At 40.4% G+C, this 19672-nt stretch overlaps 1 protein-coding gene across 1 annotated transcript in view; it reads left to right on the forward strand.

Moving 5' to 3' along the window:
* Nucleotides 1-18850, forward strand: part of ATM (ATM serine/threonine kinase) — a 586955-nt gene extending 568105 nt beyond the window's left edge. Inside the window, exons 59-63 of the mRNA XM_029602465.1 lie at nucleotides 3967-4053; nucleotides 4136-4250; nucleotides 4937-5000; nucleotides 17347-17474; nucleotides 17596-18850. Of these exons, the coding sequence (XP_029458325.1) occupies nucleotides 3967-4053; nucleotides 4136-4250; nucleotides 4937-5000; nucleotides 17347-17474; nucleotides 17596-17779 (578 nt within the window). The 3' untranslated portion in view covers nucleotides 17780-18850. The remainder of the gene's footprint in view (nucleotides 1-3966; nucleotides 4054-4135; nucleotides 4251-4936; nucleotides 5001-17346; nucleotides 17475-17595) is intronic.
* Nucleotides 18851-19672: the final 822 nt, after the last annotated feature.

Here is a 19672-nt window from a genome sequence, read left to right on the forward strand (position 1 = left end):
AAACATTGTCTCCGGCAGCGAAGCACCACTGACTCCACCCTTGCCCCGACTCCGCCCCCAATTTAATTTACATGCTATCGCACGCAAAATGGGCCTTTTCGCGTGCAATAAGCCTTTGATAAATGACCCCCCAAATTGGTAGTGCAGTAATAATGGGAGATTTCAATTACCAAACACAAAAGGGAACTTGAAAATCATATAATCTGTAAATCAGAAAAACCTAAATGAAGGTGTCAGCAAGCCAGACTTTGCATGTATGAAACAAACCAGTCGGTCTTCTCAGTCATTCACCTTCATTAATCTAATGTTCAAAAAACTTTCATTTCAATTTTCCAATCTTCTTAAAAAAAAAATTTAATTTTTTTATATATCCAGTCCATGGAGAGTCAAATATATTTATAAATGATTTGGAAAGGGGTACGACAAGATTTCAATTACCCCAATATTGACTGAGTAAGTGAAACATCAGGACATGCTGGAGAGATAAAATTCCTGGATGGAATAAATGACAGTTTTATGGAGCAATTGGTTCAGGAACCGATGAGAGAAGGAGCAATTTTAGATCTAATTCTCAGTGGAGCGCAGGATTTGGTGAGAGAGGTAACGGTGGTGGGGCCGCTTGGCAGTAGTGATCATAATATGATCAACATTGAATTAATGACTGGAAGTGGGGGACAGTAAGTAATTCAAGCAGAATCTCAAAACCTGGCGAGTTAAACAAGCCTACACTTGAATCTCCCTGGAATTCCCCCTCCCCCTCTTCCTCCCTGCACCGCTCACTCCCCTGGTCCTTCTCCACCTTTCATTTTCCCGGCTCCTTGACCTCCTTTCTTCCCCCATACAATCTCCTCGTAGGCCCTACCCTTTTCGCCCCCTCCCTCCCTGTCACCTTCTCCCATCACTTACTCAGATTCTCCCGCGTCTTGCTCCCATGACCCTTTTCTCCTATAGCTTCCCCTTTGCTTTAAACTTAAAATTTTCTTCCTATCTTCCCTCTGATCTTTCCTCTCCCCCCCCCCCCCGGTCAGTAATTTCCCTTACACCCTGCTTTCTCTTCTTAGCTCTCCCTACCCCCCTAGCTTTTCCCCTTCTTTCCACCTATGCGGTGGATCATAACCATCTTACTCTTATCTTGTACATGCATATTGACCTCTATGACTGTAAATAATGTATTCATGTTATCCTTTGTTTAAATAATTCCTGCTCCCTCCTTGATTTTAAAGCTAAATATTGTTTATCTATGCTTATCTACTCTAAATTATTGTAAAGCCTGTTGCTACGTTACGTTACATTGTGAACCAGGGTGATGTTTTTAACGTGCCCCGGTATATAAAAAACTCTTAAATAAATAAATAAATAAATGCATATTGACTTCTACACCTGTAAATAATGTTACTCAGGTTATCGTTTGTTGTTTAAATTCCCACCCTCTCCCCCTCATGTTTCCCAGTTTCTCCTTGTTAGCTTTTACACCCTGTTTTCCCATATAAATTTTCATTGTAAAGCCTCTTGCTACGTTATGTTATATGTAAACCGATAGGATGTTCACAACGACTGTCGGTATATAAAAACTGTTAAATAAATTAATTAATTAAGTAAATCCACGGCTCTAGCACAAAACTTTCAAAAGGGAAACTTTGATAAAATGAGAAAAAGTTAAAAAAAAAAAAATTTGAAAGGTGCAGCTACAAAGTTAAAAAGTGTGCAACAGCCATGGACATTGTTTAAAAAAAAAATACTATCCTAGAAGCACAGTCCATATATATACTTTGCATTAAGAAAGCTGGAAGCAACATCAGGTGATTGACAGCATGGCTAAAAAGTGAGGTGAAAGAGGCTATTTTAGCCAAAAGATCTTCATTCAAAAATTAGAAGAAGGATCCATCAGAAGAAAATAGGGTCAAGCGTAAACATTGGCAAGTTAAATGTAAGACATTGATAAGACATGCTAATAAAGAATTTGAAAAGAAGTTGGCTGTAGAGGCAAAAACTAACAGTAAAAACTTTTTAAAATATATCCAAAGCCAGAAAGCCTGCGAAGGAGTTGGTTGGACTGTTAGATGATCGAGGGTTTAAAGGGGCACTTAGGGAAGATAAGGCCATCGTGGCAAGATTAAACTATTTCTTTGCTTCGGTGTTTACTGAAGAGGATGTTGGGGAGATTCTCGTTCTGGAGAATGTTTTTAAATGTGATGATTCAGATGAACTAAACCAAATCATGGTGAACCTGGAAGATGTGGTAGGCCAAGTTGACAAACTGAAGAGAAGTAAATCACCTGACCGGATGGCATACACCCCGGGGTTCTGAAAGAACTAAATAATGAAATTTCAGACCTACTTCAGTTAATTTTTAATCTATCAATGAAATCATCCATTGTACCTAAAAATTGGAAGATGGCCAATGTAACCCTGATATTTAAATAGGGCTCTAGGGGTGATTTGGGAAACTATAGACCGGTGAGCCTGACTTCAGTGCCGGGAAAATTCGTGGAAATTGTTATAAAGAATAAAATCACAAAACATTTAAATAGACATGGTTGAATGGGACACAGCCAGCATGGATTTACCCAAGGAAAGTCTTGTCTCACAAATCTCCTACATTTTTTTGAAGGGATGAATAAACATGTAGACAAAGGTGAACCAGTAGATGTGGTGTATTTGGATTTTCAAAAGGCGTTCGACAAAGTCCCACCTGAGAGGCTTCTAAGAAAATTTAAATGTCATGGGCTAGGAAGCGATGTCCTTTTGTGGATTGCATCCTGGTTAAAAGACAGGAAACAGAAAGTAGGATTACATGGTCTGTTTTCACAGTGGAAAAAGGTAAACAGTGGAGTGCCTCAGGGATCTGTACTTGGACCAGTGCTTTTTAATATATTTATAAATGATTTGGAAAGGGGTACGATGAGTGAGGTGATCAAATTTGCAAATGACATAAAATTATGCAGAGTAGTTAAATCTCAAGCGGATTGTGATAAATTACAGGAGGACCTTGCGAGCCTGGAAGATTGGGCTTTCAAATGGCAGATGAAATTTAACATGAAGTGCAAAGTGATGCATTTAGGGAAAAATAACCCTTGCTGTAGTTACACAATGTTAGGTTCTATCTTAGGAGTTACCACCCAGGAAAGAGGTCTAGGTGTCATAGTGGATAATACATTGAAATCGTTGGCTTAGTGTACTGTGGCGATCAAAAAAGCAAACAGAATGTTAGGAATTATTAAGAAGGGAATGGCAAATAAAACGGTGGCTCTTATAATGCCTCTGTATCGCTCCATGGTGAGACCACATCTTGAATACTGTGTGCATTTCTGGTTGCCGCAGCTCAAAAAAGCTATTGTTGCACTGGAGAAAGTGTAGAGAAGGACGATCAAAATAAGTGGCATAGAATGGCTGCCCTATGAGGAAAGGCTAAGTAAGTTAGGGGGTTCAGTTTGGAGACGAGAAGACTGAGGGGGGATATGATAGAGGTCTACAAAATCATGAAAGGATTTGATCAAGTTATTGTAAATCGGTTATTTACTCTCTCAGATAATAGAAGGACTATGGGGCACTCCATGAAGTTAGCAAGTAGCTCATTTAAAACAAATCAAAGAAAATTCTTTTTCACTCAGCGCATAATTAAGCTCTGGAATTCATTGCCAGAGGATGTGGTTTCAGCAGTTAGTGTAACTGGGTTTTAAAAACGTTTGGATAAGTTCCTAGAGGAAAATTCCATAAACTGCTGTTAATTATTAAGCAATAGTAGCTTGAGATTTATTTAGTGTTTGGGTACTTGCCAGGTACTTGTAACTTGGATTGACCACTGCTGGGAACCAGGATACTGGAGTTGATGGATCCTTGGTCTGACCCAGTATGGCAATTCTTATGTTATGTAATTATAGAAATCAAACTGTTAAGTCTGTTTATGATGTGACATTAAAGATGTTTGTTTACTAACTTCATCTAAAGGCTTTTTACCTCTTTCAGTGTGCTACATAGTTGGACTTGGTGACAGACATGTCCAGAATATTCTGATTGATGAGGAGACTGCAGAACTTGTACACATAGATTTGGGTAAGAACTGGGGGATTTAATTTTACCTTGTTTACCCTGGTTTCCCTCAGTGTATAACCTTTTTCCATATCGTTTGCTTTAGGAGTTGCTTTTGAGCAAGGTAGAATTCTTCCCACTCCAGAGACTGTTCCTTTTAGATTAACCAGAGATATAGTGGATGGAATGGGCATCACCGGTGTGGAGGGTGTCTTCAGAAGGTGAGATCATACAGTTGCAGTATCTATTTTTCAAATTCCTACACTGTTATAAATTTTCTCTAGGATGCGAACATGTTCATGTAAAAAGTAGGAAGGGCAGTCTAGTTATTAAACTTGCCAGGATATGCATGAGCAAATAACTTAGTATTAGTATAGCACTTTGTTTCTGACAAGCCTTTTTTTTTTTTTTTTATGATCAAACATATGACCACCTCCAGAGTTGATGACCAGGCATACTTTGATATAGACCTGAAAGAGAAAGTGATCGAAGACCAGTGTACTAATTGTTCTTGTTACCCAACTACTGTTAGAGTAGACATCAGCAAAATGGCCACAAGGTTTCAGGAATTCATGGAATATTCAGAATTTGAGTCCTGGTCTTTCCATGGTGGTTGTGCAAATTTAAAAAACTTATGTAGTAGATAAATCTATAGACAAATGACAAGGAGAAAGTACAGAAGAGAGTTCATAAATTTTATTATTTGAGCCACTTGGAGAGAGAGTGCAGAAGAGAATAAAATGAATTGGGGAGTCCCAGATTCTGAAGAGGAGGCTACAGAAGACATTACATCTTACCTGTTAACATTAAATCCAGAGCCATCTCAACATCATTCTTTCTTTTATGATTTTAGAGTATTTGTTTTCAAGGTTACACATCATTCTGAAAAATTGTTTTTTGACATTAGGTGCTGTGAAAGAACTATGGAAGTTATGAGGACTTCTCAGGAAGCTTTGCTTACCATTGTTGAGGTAAATATTTCTGTACTGTCGGAGTAAGGTCTAAAGGAAAGCCATTGTGATAGTCATTCACCCGTCTTCATTCAAAGTATAAACATTTCGGTAATGACCAACAGTAGTATGTGCTTTACTGTTACAAAATGTTCTGTGACATTCCTGTTAACTTGCATAAAGAAAATAGTTAAATCAATTGACAAAAGAGAGTGATGTCATAGGCATTGGAATGGGGGGAAGGGAGCACAGAGGCTATGCCCCCCCCCCAAAAAAAATCCATCAGCAGCAGGAGAAGTCTCATTGATGGCAGTGGGATGGCGCATTATTTCCTTTCTACTGCCCCCCCACCCCTGCGGCATTGCTGTGATCCCCTCACTCACCCTCCCTGCTCCTAAGAATGGAAGGATTGTGGCCTTGCAGTGCCTCTGGCGGCTTCCTCATTCCCAGCTGCCGGTGCCTACATTACATCATCAGGCACCGACAGCCAAGGAGGAAGAAGCAGCCCATACTGCAAAGCCACAATTCTCAAATTGTTTAGGAACATGGAAGGTGAGTGAGGGGGTCGCGGCAGCGTGCGGTGGCGAGAAGGAAATAATGTGCTGTCCCACGTACGCTGAGTGAGGGGATTGTGGGAGAGCATGAGTAGTAACAGTGAGAAGGTATGGGAGGGAGAACAAGACTACTGGGGACTTGGAGGGAATAAGACTGTTGGGGAGTGGGGATCTGGGAACTGAGAGGGGGCCGGGAAGCAAGACTTGGGGAGTGGAGGTCTGGGAGAGGAGAGGGGCTGTGGAGTAAAACTTCTGGGAAGGGAGGGATCTGGGAGAGGAAAGGGGACTGAGGAGCAAGATTGCTGAGAGTGGGGGGTCTGTAAAGGGGGCTTGGGAGCAAGAGTGCTGGGGAGTGGAGGGGGGGGCTGAGAAACAAGACTGCTTGGGATGGGTCTATGAGAGCTTGTGTGTGTGTGTGTTTGTGAGATCCAAATAGCCTGTGTGTGTATGTGAGAGAGGAAGGGAGAGGTTATGTGCATGAGACAGAGCCTGTGTGTATGTGTTTGTGTGTGTGTGTGTGAGAGAGAAAGAGGCTGTGTGAGCGTATGTGTGAGAAAGAAAGAGAGGGAAGGGGTCTGTGTGTGAGAGAGAGAAGGTGTGAGAAGACATTTGTATATGTGAGAGAGAGGATAAAGTTTCTGTGGCCCCTTCTCCCAGTCAAAGACAATCTCTGTGAGTGGCAATAAAAAAAAAAATCCCAGATATAGAGAGCGGGAGACTTTTTAATCCTTATTAGTTTCATTATTGGATGTTTGATGTGTCTGCTGTTTTGAAATATTATATGGGTGGTTTGGGAAATTTATAAACATTTTTATGAGGTTTTAAATATTGGATGTTCTATTCATCGGTTGTTTTGAAATGTTTATTCTTTTTATTAGTATGATTTTATTTTATTAGTATGGTTTTATTAGTATTATTTTATTAGTATGGTTTTATTTTTCTTGATTTTCTTATTTATTGGTCGTTCTATGTTCTGTATATGTGTGAACAAGGTGAGGGATTCTGCTAGTGTATAGTTTCTGTGTAGGTATCTATAGTGCTGTTTTCAACAGGAAATGTATTGGTTTTCTAGGGCCTTTTGTAATATTCGCAATGCTGTTCTTTCCTGGGTAGAGTTGTTGCTGTTTTGAGATCTGGGAGTTAGGGTTTTGATGCAACAGATTTGTCTCTTGGGATAAACTGTATTCTTGGTAGGCGCTGATAATTTTTATTGCATTATGTAAATATTAACCAAAAATATCGTACATGAGCTATTGAGACAATGTAGGACCCATCTTTAGATATGAATGTCTCTGATCTGACATCTGAAGAAGAGACCTATGTGGTTTTACAAGTTTTTGTACAATATTTTAGGTAGATGTGCAGTAATACCATTTCATTGAATTATTAATGTCATGCATTTTTCTTATTTCCAATTTGCTTATGACAGTACTGTACTTAGTGTCCTATTTAAAAATCTATTTGCAAACATAATATATTTTTCAGTGTGCTTAAATTTTAAAATTATATATGGGGATACTAAAGGAAGTATCTGTTTCACCAGTGCCTCCCTCTTCCCTTCGGCACCCAATATCCCTCCCCCATCTCCACTCCCTCTTGCTCTCACCCCTTGTCCCATCCCCCTCCTCTCCCTTCGGTCTCCCTGCTCCCACCTCCCACAAGGAAAACAACAAAGGCTCAGCAGCCCCAACATAGTCCCATATTATGTGGGTGCTGATGAGACTTTGTTGTTTACTTGTGGGGACTGTTATGTAACATAACAGCTCTCACTGCCCACAAGAACAATGATTGGGCCTGGCTTTGTCTAGGAGGAAATGCATGTCTGTTTCTAGTGCTCCAGTGCTGCATTGTATGCAGAGTCTGGCTTCTTGAGGTTAATAGTCTAGTTTTTATCTGTATATTTCTGTTTTTAATTTATGATCACTTATTATGTATTTATTGAAGGTCATTTTGCATTTGTGACTTAAGATGAGGTATTTTGTATAGGAGTCTATAGCAGTCTTGTTCATTGTGTTTTCCCAACCAGAGGTGTATTGGTGTTCTAGGGCCTGGTGTAATATTTGCAGTACTCATTGTTAGAGTTGTTGCTTTTGGAGTCTTGTGAGTTAGTGCTGGTGTAGTATGGCAAGTTTGCTCCATATGTGCTGAGATGTTTTTTTCTGGATTTTGTATTTCACAATGTGAAAAAAAAGAAAAAGAGATCACATCACTGAAACACTGGCTGAACTACACTGGCTGCCAATTGAATACAGGGTAAAATATAAAACCCTTTGCACTATACATAAGCTAATCCACGACGAGAAAGCGGAATGGTTAAACACAGCACTCCACGTCCATGTCCCACACAGGAACCTGAGATCTGCCAACAAAGCCCTCCTAACTATCCCCTCAGTAAAAACTGCAAAACTAACACAAGTCAGAGAAAGAGCACTATCATTGGCCGGGCCGATTCTATGGAACACCATGCCCACAGAGGTAAGATTACAGAGAGATTTCAAGACATTCAAAAAGAGCTTAAAGACATGGCTCTTTAGAGAAGCCTTTTCACAAGGAGAGCGAGAAAGAGAGAAACGCTGAAAGCTGTACACACAAAATCTTTATACAGCACTAGCACAGTATATGTATGTACGTCATGGTTTGTTTACTACACCCTTAACTGAAATGTATAAAATAAGTCTTTATTGTAGTCACAGGTCAGATTAAACAACACTGAACATATAGCCTTTATTATGAAACTATGTTACCGAGCTTATAAGGCACCACCCTACTATTAGGAACAGAAACATGTACAATTTACTATATGTGCCTCTATGTAAACCGTTGTGACGGTATTATACTGAATGACGGTATAGAAAAGATTTAAAATAAATAAATATCGGAGGAAATTTGTGTTTCTGTTATTTAGACGACCCTGGGATTTTTTTGTATGATGAGGTGTAGGGGAAAATATCCTACTCTGCACCCATTATTAGAGGGCTATGAGTGTGTTGGGGGTTGTCTATGATCACAAATAGTCACTTAGTTCTGACATTTCTATTAATACTATTTTCTCCTTTACCACTATCTAGCATCAAGCATTTAATTGTCTGGGAATGAATCATTATACTCTATGATTTATGTAAAGAATTTATGTAAGATAGAATAACTAACTGTAAATAAAGTAAGAACATTGGCAGTGGGACTGTGGGCAGAGCTTGGTTGACCCCCCTCATCCAAAAAAAGCATTCAGCTGCACCTGATTAGAAATGCAGACCATTGATCTAAACAAGTGGTCGGAGTCACAAATACGAGTGCTTTATTTTTTTTTTATTTAAAAATATTTCTATATCACTTTCCCATCCATAAACAGGTAGCCTAAAGTGATGTACAAAATAGAAACACATAGCAATACAAAAAAATCATAAAATAATCTAACACATACTACTAAGACAAATAATACAAAATAGAATAAAACGAAATTTAGAAAAATAAACAAAACAAGATTAAAGCAATAATAAAACATACATATACAGCCTACCAAGATCAGATCCTTATTTCATTTCCCTGGATAAGAAAACCAATATTCATGAACCACCTTCAAGGAAACAGCTCGGTTTTTACCAGCTTGCGAAAGCAGAGAGAATTTTGTTCTGATCAGATATGCACCAGAGGTTTATTCCATCATAAAGGGGCAGCTACTGAAAAAATGTGTCCCAAATCCTATCTCTTTTAACTACGTTAACCATAGATAAGAATAATAAAGCCCATTGACCAGACTACAGTTGTCGGGGAGAGGTGAACCACTCTGATATATTCTATAGATATAGAGGCCCATTGCTTCTTAAAGATCAAGATATGAGAGACAAAATCTTAAATTGAGTCTGTGGCCCTGTCCAACTTCATCTCGAAGTATACAGATGAAAGCACCACAGTCAGCCGTAATGAGGGTGTAGAAGTCCTCCATGCCTGATTGACCGGCAATGTTGAAAGCTCTGGGCAACTTTTAGAGACTGTTACAGCTTGATAAGCATAGCTCATATCTAGATGTCGCCACTTTAGATGTTGCAGAACCACCTGCATCTCTAAACTCTTAAAATAATTTTCTCTGCTTAATTGTTTCTACTACAGATAATGTGATTATTTTTAATTTTAATTCTCTTTACCTTGTTATGCATGGAAATTTGTTGAGTAACTAATTATTGGATTCAAGTTGCTGATTGAAATTTTTGAAGCGTCATATTCTGTTGTGGTTCAAACATCTCTGAATATCAAGGAAGGTAGTGTGATATGAATGAGGCAACAATTTAATTACTGGGGAAGTGATACTCTGAATCATTTCCATTCCACTGAAATGCAGGAACAAGGAAGGGAATAATTTCATAGTAATGAAGGAGCAGGAGAGGAGTGATTCTTGTTTGATCAGCAGTTCACCAGATCGCACATCTGGGTCACATGACTGTGTTGATCATCAAACAGACATGAATCTTCCAGAGCTTTCTGGAAAGACAAAAGCTTTTCTTGGAGCACGCGCAGTATTTCCAACAGTACAGCAGCCCCACATCTCCCTTCGGTTTGCTTTGTCTGCCAATACAGTTTGATTACTGAATAATATTTCTTTTTGCTTTTCTGTGCTAGTACTGCCCCAGTTGAAATACTAACATTTCTTATATTTTATTCTGTCGCCATTCTGACTTGCAGCTTTTTTTTCTTAAGTGTGTCCATGCCAGCAGGTCACTCAGTCAAAATTTTTTCATTGCTTTGAATTGTCTCCTTCAACAGGAAAATGTCTTTATTTGATTTTTGCCTCATCAAGTTTATTCACCAGGTCCAAGAAGCAGGCCAGTGGCTTCAGTTTCTGTCCCAAATTCAGACAGAAGATGCTCATTGCTAATCACCATCTGGTTTGCTATAGGTGTTTGGGACAAGGCCATGACAACTCTGGCTGTGACTTCTGTTCAAGGATGTCACCAAAAGCAATTCAGAGACAGAAGGCTAGCTAGACTCCAGACCTTCCTTGCCGGTGAACTAAAGTTCAGCTTCTTGAAGCTGGTGTCAAAGGGTCAATGAAAGCACCATGGAGCTGCACCAATTGCTGATGGCAAGGTCATACCAAAGAGGCCCTTCACCTCATCCAGAGAGGAACACAAGACTCAAGAGCAATCTCACGCTCCCTACTTGAAATAAGACCAGGGCGCTGAACACTCATTCCGGGATCCGATGAGAGTCAGCATCAGGCCTCAAGTAGAAGCATCAAAGCATTGACGCATCTCTTTGCACCGTTCTAAGAGCCTAGAGGTGCAGGAGGTTTTGTACCATCTAATTTTGCCACATATGGACATGAACTCTTCCTACCATGCAGAGAGAATGCTGCAAACGTTTCCAGAAGTCTCGTCCAGAGCCTTCAACAATGACCTTTAGAGAGCCATGGAAGACTTTCACTTCCTTACCAAAGCTGATCGTGATGGTGTCTCCCTTTTGTCACTGGTATTCCTCCTTATCAGGCTAGGAATGTCATAGTCAAGGCATAAATCTATTCTCAGCCTCCAGAATCAGCCAGAAAACCCTCCCATTATAGGTCAATGCCAGAAAGCCCTCCCATTATATTGTCTGACTCATAAGAGGGTTCACAGTCATATGACACTTTATCATATCATTCAGATGAAGGGCAGTCCACAAGTCTTCCATCAGATCCTTTGCCTAAGTATCCCAGGATCACATTGCCTCCTGAAAATATCCCTTACCCTGCTTTTATTCAAAAAATGGCAAGGGAAATGCCATTTAATCTCCATCAAGAAGTGGACCCTGGAAAGGATGTGTTTTGGTTACTTAAATACATTGAGTTACCCAAGCAAATACAAGAGTTCCAGTTCATAGGTTTCTGCAGGAATTTCAGGCCAGAATGTGGTAAGCCTGTTGCTTACCTTTTTAAGCATTTTAGAGATACCATGGTTTGTATTTTAAGCATTTTAAGATGCTGATTATATTTATAGGGCTTATTTTAGAAGATTATGTGTAAATTTTATTTGATGTTAATGTATTGGTTACGTTTTATGACTTTATTCGTTTTTTTATCGTTTTCTGTTTTTTTACTGGATATTTTTGAACTATAAACCGCTATGGGCCTTGGTATTAGTGTACCTAGTATAGCTAACTGAAAGTTCTTTGCTACATTATCTAGAATCCTGGCAGTCTTAGCTGGAGTAGTTTTGTAATGTGCCTTTGAACACTTTGGTCTTTTAAATGCTTATTGCGCTACAACTGATTGATTGTACCTTGAAATGAATTGGAGTTGGTTGCACCCTATATTTGATGTCTAATTTTCTTGCTACTTGAAGGCTATTTAAACCCCAGTCACACTTCAGTCCACCGCCTCAGCAAAAGGTCCCCTGCAGCCTTGCAGTGCATGTTGCTCTCTGGATCCCATTGTGCTCCTGTCTTAGAAACATAGAAACATAGAAATGACGGCAGAAGAAGACCAAACGGCCCATCCAGTCTGCCCAGCAAGCTTCACGCATTTTTTTTCTCTCATATTTATCTGTTTCTCTTAGCTCTTGGTTCTATTTCCCTTCCACCCCCACCATTGAAATATCTAGCTTGATTAGTAGCTAGATTGATGTGTCCTACGAATGCCGGTATATAAAAAAAATTGTTAAATAAATAGTAACCGCCGCAATAAGCAAGCTACACCCATGCTTATTTGTTTTACCCAGACTATGTTATACAGTCCTTATTGGTTGTTTTTCTTCTCCCCTGCTGTTGAAGCAGGGAGCTATGCTGGAAATGCGTGATGTATCAGTCTTCTCCCATGCCGTTGAAGCAGAGAGCCATGCTGGATATGCATCGAAAGTGAAGTATCGGACACAATTGGTTTGGGGTAGTAACCGCCGTAACAAGCCAGCTACTCCCCACTTTGTGAGTGCGAACCCTTTTTTCTTCTCCCCTGCCGTGGAAGCAGAGAACTATGCTGTATATGCATTGAAGGTGAAGCATCAGGCTTATTTGGTTTGGGGTAGTAACCGCCGTAACAAGCCAGCTACTCCCCTCTTTGTGAGTGTAAATCCATTTTTCCACATTTCCTCTTGCTGTTGAAGCTTAGAGCGATGTTGGAGTCACAGTAAGCATGTGTATGTTTATTGAATAAGGGTATTGTCTCCAGGCAGTAGCCGTCATTCTGGCGAGTCACCCACTCTTCATTGGCGGCCTCTTGACTTTATGGATCCACAGTGTTTATCCCACGCCCCTTTGAAGTCCTTCACAGTTCTGGTCTTCACCACATCCTCCGGAAGGGCATTCCAGGCGTCCACCACCCTCTCCGTGAAGAAATACTTCCTGACATTGGTTCTGAATCTTCCTCCCTGGAGCTTCAAATCGTGACCCCTGGTTCTGCTGATTTTTTTCCTATGGAACAGGTTTGTCGTTGTCTTTGGATCATTAAAACCTTTCAAGTATCTGTCTTGCTCCTGATCCTGCCCTGCCTCGTCTAGCCTGCCCTGCCTCGTCCAGCCTATCCTGTACCTGCCTTGCTCTGCCTTGTCCCCTGTTGGTCCCATGTCTGCTTGCTACTCTGGTATTGACCTTCACTTTGGACTTGGACCTTTCTCTTGCCTGCCACCTTCCATTGACTACCGCTATATATCCGGATTTCCCTCCTGCTTGCCCCTGACCACTGCTATATTTATTTATTTAAGGTTTTTTTATACCGGCATTCAAGAACTCGTTCTCATCATGTCGGTTTACAGAAAACAGGGGTGCAAAAATATAACCAAAAACATAAATAAACGTGGAGAAGAGAAGCAGTTACAATTAACAAGGGCTAATGAACTGGGATTGTAAGAAATAAAAGAGATAGAGGAGGATAATTATATACAAGTGTACAATGTAAATAAGGAGTCCACTATATATACAAGAGAACAAAATAAATATGGAGTCCACTATATACAGCTATGGACTCTGACTTTGCCTCGATCACTGCCTGCCCTGACCATAGCCCGTCCCTGGACTCTCTCACTCTGTCCGCCCCTTGGGACATTCGCTTAAGTCCTGCCAGCTCCCAGAACCCAAAGACTTAGCCTGTGGGGAATGAGGCTGGTATAGGTGAAGGTTCAACTCTGTCCTTGCCCCAGAGCATGTCCACCAGCTGTCATCGTAGGCCTAGTGGGTTTGCCCGCTAGGCTGCATCAACCATGCCACAGCACAAAGGTTCACAACTGTGACAGACAATTTAAACGTTGCTAAATAAATTCGAAACACCACTCCCAATTTATTGCGAGACATGACAAAGGGACTTAAATAGTCTTGGCGATAAAGACCGATCTGGCATCTGGAGTAGAGCTAAAGTTTCATCTATTGGCATGTTATATGCAGAACATTTCTATAAAATTATCTCCAGATGGTGTATGACACCAGATAAACTGACTTCATTCCTGCTTTTCATCTTATTCGAGCAATTTCACTGAGACAGGCTCCAGTAGTCTATCCCTTTTGAAAAAAGACAAATCGATTCAGTTAATCATTTCAGGGATCAGAGACCGATCAGCAGTACTATTGCTACTTAGAAAACCTATAGAAAAGATGTATACAGTAGCAGCTAAATGAAAACAGCCATAATCCCTAGGTTTGGAGGACTGATATGAGGATCAGAGACATTGCCAATGAAAAAATATTCCATGGAGTGCACAAACTTTTCATGGACTTTCATTACATCTCTCAATGAGTGTCTTTTCTCACCAGAGTCCACCACAAGCTCCGTGTTGCTGCAAACCCTCCCCCCAAGAGCCACTAAGGTCCTTTGGCCTTCCTCTCAGTCTGCTCCTGCTTCTTCACACATTGTCCCATATCAGTGCAGTTCTGTCTCCCATCTTCCCCTGCTTTCACATAAGAACATAAGAACTTGCCATGCTGGGCCACAAGAACCTGGCAATTACCCAAACACTAAGAAGAACCCATGCTATTGATGCAATTAATAACAGTGGCTATTCCCTAAGTAAATTTGATTAATAGCCATTAATGGACTTCTCCTCCAATAACTTATCCAAACCTTTTTTGAACCCAGCTACACTAACTGCACTAACCACATCCTCTGGCAACAAATTCCAGAGCTTTATTGTGCGTTGAGTGAAAAATAATTTTCTCTGATTAGTCTTAAATGTGCTACTTGCTAACTTCATGGAATGCCCCCTAGTCCTTCTATTATTTGAAAGTATAAATAACCGAGTCACATCTTTTCATTCAAAACCTCTCATGATCTTAAAGACCTCTATCATATCCCCCCTCAGCCGTCTCTTCTCCAAGCTGAACAGCCCTAACCTCTTCAGCCTTTCCTCATAGGGGAGCTGTTCCATCCCCTTTATCATTTTGGTTGCCCTTCTATGTACCTTCTCCATCGCAACTATATCTTTTTTGAGATGCGGCAGCCAGAATTGTACACAGTATTCAAGGTGCGGTCTCACCATGGAGCGATACAGAGGCATTATTACATTTTCCGTTTTATTAACCATTCCCTTCCTAATAATTCCTAACATTCTGTTTGCTTTTTTGACTGCTGCAGTACACTGAGCCGATGATTTTAAAGTATAATCCACTATGATGCCTAGATCTTTTTCCTGGATGGTAGCTCCTAATATGGAACCTAAATTCGTGTAACTACAGCAAGGGTTATTTTTCCCTATATGCAACACCTTGCACTTGTCCACATTAAATTTTATCTGCCATTTGGATGCCCAATCCAGTCTTGCAAGGTCCTCCTGTAATGTATCATAGTCTGCTTGTGATTTAACTACTCTGAATAATTGTGTCATCTGCAAATTTGATAACCTCACTCGTCGTATTCCTTTCCAGATCATTTATATATATATTGAAAAGCACCGATCCAAGCACAGATCCCTGAGGCACTCCACTGTTTACCCTTTTCCACTGAGAAAATTGACCATTTAATCCTACTGTTTCCTGTCTTTTAACCAGTTTGTAATCCACGAAAGGACATCGCCTCCTATCCCATGACTTTTTAGTTTTCGTAGAAGCCTCTCATGAGGAACTTTGTCAAATGCCTTCTGAAAATCCAAATACACTACATCTACCGGTTCACCTTTATCCACATGTTTATTAACCCCTTCAAAAAAATGAAGATTTGTTAGGCAAGACTTCCCTTGGGTAAATCCATGTCGTCATACCCCCATTATTCTTCTCCCATCTTTCCCACCACTCATTCTCTCCCCCCCCCCCCCCCCCCCCCCCCCCCCCCGAATTCACACACACGGGCAGCCCTGCTGCCCAAGTCTCAAACAGAGCTGAAAAGCCTCCTCTTCCTCCATGGCACTTTGCTTCTGCTGCTTCCCGTGCCCCAGCTGAGAGCCAAGGACACTTCCTTCCTGGAACCCCAGAGCTGCCGCTACCTCTGTTTAAACTGATAGGACCTGGGGAATGCTGTTGCTCCGCCCTCTGGATACTTTGTCTGTTTTTCAAATTGTACACGTAACTTTGCATTGATAGAAAAGTTATGCATGTAAGTTTCTGAGCATGTGCAAACAAAAAATAACAGGCAAATGATCAATCAAATAAGGTGTTCCTGCAAAACTTACTGTAAAGGATACCTAAAAACTTGAAAGGCAGCAAAAATCCCACAAATAAATGCCGTATGGTTTCCAGTCCTGGAATATGTGGACCTTGGTACCTGTCCTTATGTTGCCACCTTTTGGTTGTATAGAAAATTGCATTGGCAGGTTTGTTTGTTTATTTATTTATTTATTTATTTTGTATCTGTCAACCCAGATTGTGACTTTTGCTTTAACTGGTAAAGTCTAGGGCAGGAGGCTATGTATTCTGGGAGGACTGGCTGCACTGTGTGAAAATCATCCATTTCATGAAGCAGCTCTCAGATAAGTCTGCAGATTTCTGTGAGACCCTCCAAAAAGCACATTCACACAAGGCCTTTATTCATCTATGACACTGAGACTTTGCTCCATTTATTCTTGTTTTCATGTCATCCTGCAGTAAAATTTCTTTCCAGTTTCTATTCTTCATTAAATATTTTCTGGAGTTAAGAACTAGCCTATCTTCATGTAAGCAGATGAGCAGGAGTTAGCTATCTATATAGCCATGCAGCAAGGACTGAATAGCACTGCAAGTAAGCCTCTTCATTTTGCTTAGTTTCATTCCTATTGATGTATCATGTGAGTGCTGGATGGGAGATCCATATGAAAAGACATATAAGCAAACTTTGTACTGAGAAATAAAAGGCCCTTCCTCTGTCAGTATTAAATGACAACACTTTATACATTTTGCAAATGCTGAAATAAGGAGAGAATCAGAGGATGAGATATATATAGCCTATACAAACGATTAGTAACTGAGGATAGGGGGTTTTTTTCACTTTTTTTAATCTTTAAAAATTGATCTTGACTTGATACTTACCAGTTTGTTTACTTTTAAATATAACTGTTGTAAGATATAATTTGTAATTGTACTTCATGTGTGGTGTTAATTTGTAAGTCAATTTTCAGTAAAAATAAATAAAAAGTGAGGAGCAACTGAGTAGGATGAATGCAAACTCTCTCACAAGAATTGTGGTTGGTATCCAGTTCCTTGACTCTTTATCTAGTGTGATACTTTTTAAAGGATCAATAAAAATATTGTTGTATATGAGCTTACAAGACCACACATATTTCCACTTCAGATGTCCCTGCGTGAGTCCACTGTAACCCAGAAAATAGACTGATATGAGAGCTGGCGTGTTAAAACAAAATTCTTGTGCCCTCCATGTAAATTCCATGTGAATTGTTTTTTTCCAAAAGGCAATGAACAGATTGTTAAACTAAGAATGTTTGTTCACTGTGTAGGTGCTGCTGTATGATCCTCTCTTTGACTGGACGATGAACCCTCTAAAAGCCATGTATCTACAGCAGGATGAGGCTGACCTCAACGCCACTCTGCCAGGAGACAATCCAGAATGTAATGGAAAAGACAGGTAGGAAAATTTGGTTTTGCATGATACCTTTACCTAGTGTTTTGCCTTTCTTACTTCATCTGTCCTGCTAAAGTGTTTTACTATAACATTGCTTCATTTTGCTTGATTGGTTCTTTTTCAGGAACAGTGACCAGAGCTTCAACAAAGTAGCGGAGCGTGTTCTTTTACGGCTGCAGGAGAAGCTAAAAGGCGTGGAGGAGGGCACTGTGCTCAGTGTTGGAGGGCAGGTGAACCTTCTCATCCAGCAAGCAATGGATCCTAAAAACCTGAGCAGACTCTACCCAGGGTGGAAACCTTGGATATAAACTTTTGTTCCCAACGCACCAAACTCTTCTGGTCACTGTGCACTTGAAAACATATGTTGTTAGCGAAAAAGGAGCTGTTAAAATTCAAAGATTTTGCACTATCTGACAATCATACTGCTGCTTTTCACTGATATATGATGAAGCCAGTAATTAATGTAGTGTCTGTTAATCTTTTCTTTCACCAAGCTACATTGTGGCAGATTAGACTTAACGGTGCATTCCAGAATTGTTAACATCAAAAGATTTTTGTTTTTTTTAAAGTAAACCTAAATTCATATGCCTTTAAAGCAGTGACGTTAAGGTTTTTGGGGTTTTTCAGTTGGTACATCTACTCTTTAAGATCCCTCTGTTCTGAAGCTTACTTTCTGAGATTTCGGTATTCAGAGTTTTTGGAATCTCCTACTTTTGTCACCCCCCACCAATGGGAATTTGGATGCTGTGTGCTGATCCATATAAGAACGGACTCTTGTCAAGCCTGATGATACAGTAGGAGGGAGGATATTGTTTTCATGTGTTGGGGGGTAATTATCACGAGTTTCTAATCTTGCTGCACAATGAAATAACATTTTTGTATTTTAGTTGCAAAGTAAGAAAGAGGGCTGTAAAATTCTAAGTTTGCTTGTAAAATATTTTTCTAATATGTATATGAATAAGAGGGGAAATAAACTAGGTATGGAATGCTTCATAAAAAGACAGAGTTTCTACCTTGAGATTTTAATTTTGCAATATTATAGACGGTATGTAGACTGATTAGGAAAAAGTAATTTTATTCTTGTGTAATCCCATTTAAATGTAATGATTAAAATATTATAAATAGACAAACAGAATGGACCTTCCTTTAAGGATATATTATAGATTTTAAATTTTGTGGCTTATACAAGAGGCATCCTGTTCTATTCATGTACTTCCAATAATTGTGTTAGGGAGGCAGCATTTCTCTTCATAGTCCAGTAGTCTCATTCCGTTCTTCTAAATATTATGTTCAGATTCCTAGTGCCCCTGTGAAGGAGGTCCATTCGGAAGTTTTGTGTGTATGTGTTTTTAATAAAGCTGTCATTGTATCTGCCAGTATTCAAAACAGTTCTGACACTATCTTCCCAAGTACAAAACATTTGTTTTTTTTTATATTTACTCTTGTCTTTATAGCATGCTTCAATTCCCCTCTCCTCTTCTGACTTCCCAGCACCACACTTCAGGTTCAGCTATCATTCCTTTAGTATATACCCTATGAGCTGATCCTGGTTGTGTGCACTCCAGACAGCAGGGAGGTCCTGAGATCTTTACTTACGGGCCAATTCAGTAAAGTCCGCGGGAGAGTGGACGAACGCCTGCTCTCCCAGCGCGCGCACAGGCCACTCGCCTGTGCGCGCGATTAAAGTTAGGTGGTGTGGTAGAAACGGGCAAAAGGAGCGGCTTCGGCTGTCAGCGGGTTTGACAGCCGAAGCTCAATTTTGCCGGCGTCTGTTCTCGAGCCCGCTGACAGCCACGGGCTCGGAAACAGGACGCCAGCAAAATTGAGCGTCCGGTTTCGGCCGACAGCCGCCGGCCCATTTTAAATTTTTTTTTTTTTTCTTTTTTTTCCTTTCGGGACCTCCGACCTAATATCGCCATGATATTAAGTCAGCCGGCACTTTCCCGGTGCCGGAAGAAACTAGCGTCTACCTTTGGGTAGGTGCTAATTTCTTAAAGTAAAATGTGCAGCTTGGCTGCACATTTTACTTTCTGTATCGCGCGGGAATTCCTAATAGGGCCATCAACATGCATTTGCATGTTGAGGGTGCTATTAGGTGCCACGGGTTGGACGCGTGTTTTCCCTTACCCCTTATTCAGTAAGGGGCGGAAAACGCGCGTCCAAGGGCAGGTTAACAGTGCACTCCGTCAGAGCACACTGTA

This window comes from Rhinatrema bivittatum, chromosome 5, assembly GCF_901001135.1.
Source record: "Rhinatrema bivittatum chromosome 5, aRhiBiv1.1, whole genome shotgun sequence".
Classification (NCBI taxonomy): Eukaryota; Metazoa; Chordata; class Amphibia; order Gymnophiona; family Rhinatrematidae; genus Rhinatrema; species Rhinatrema bivittatum.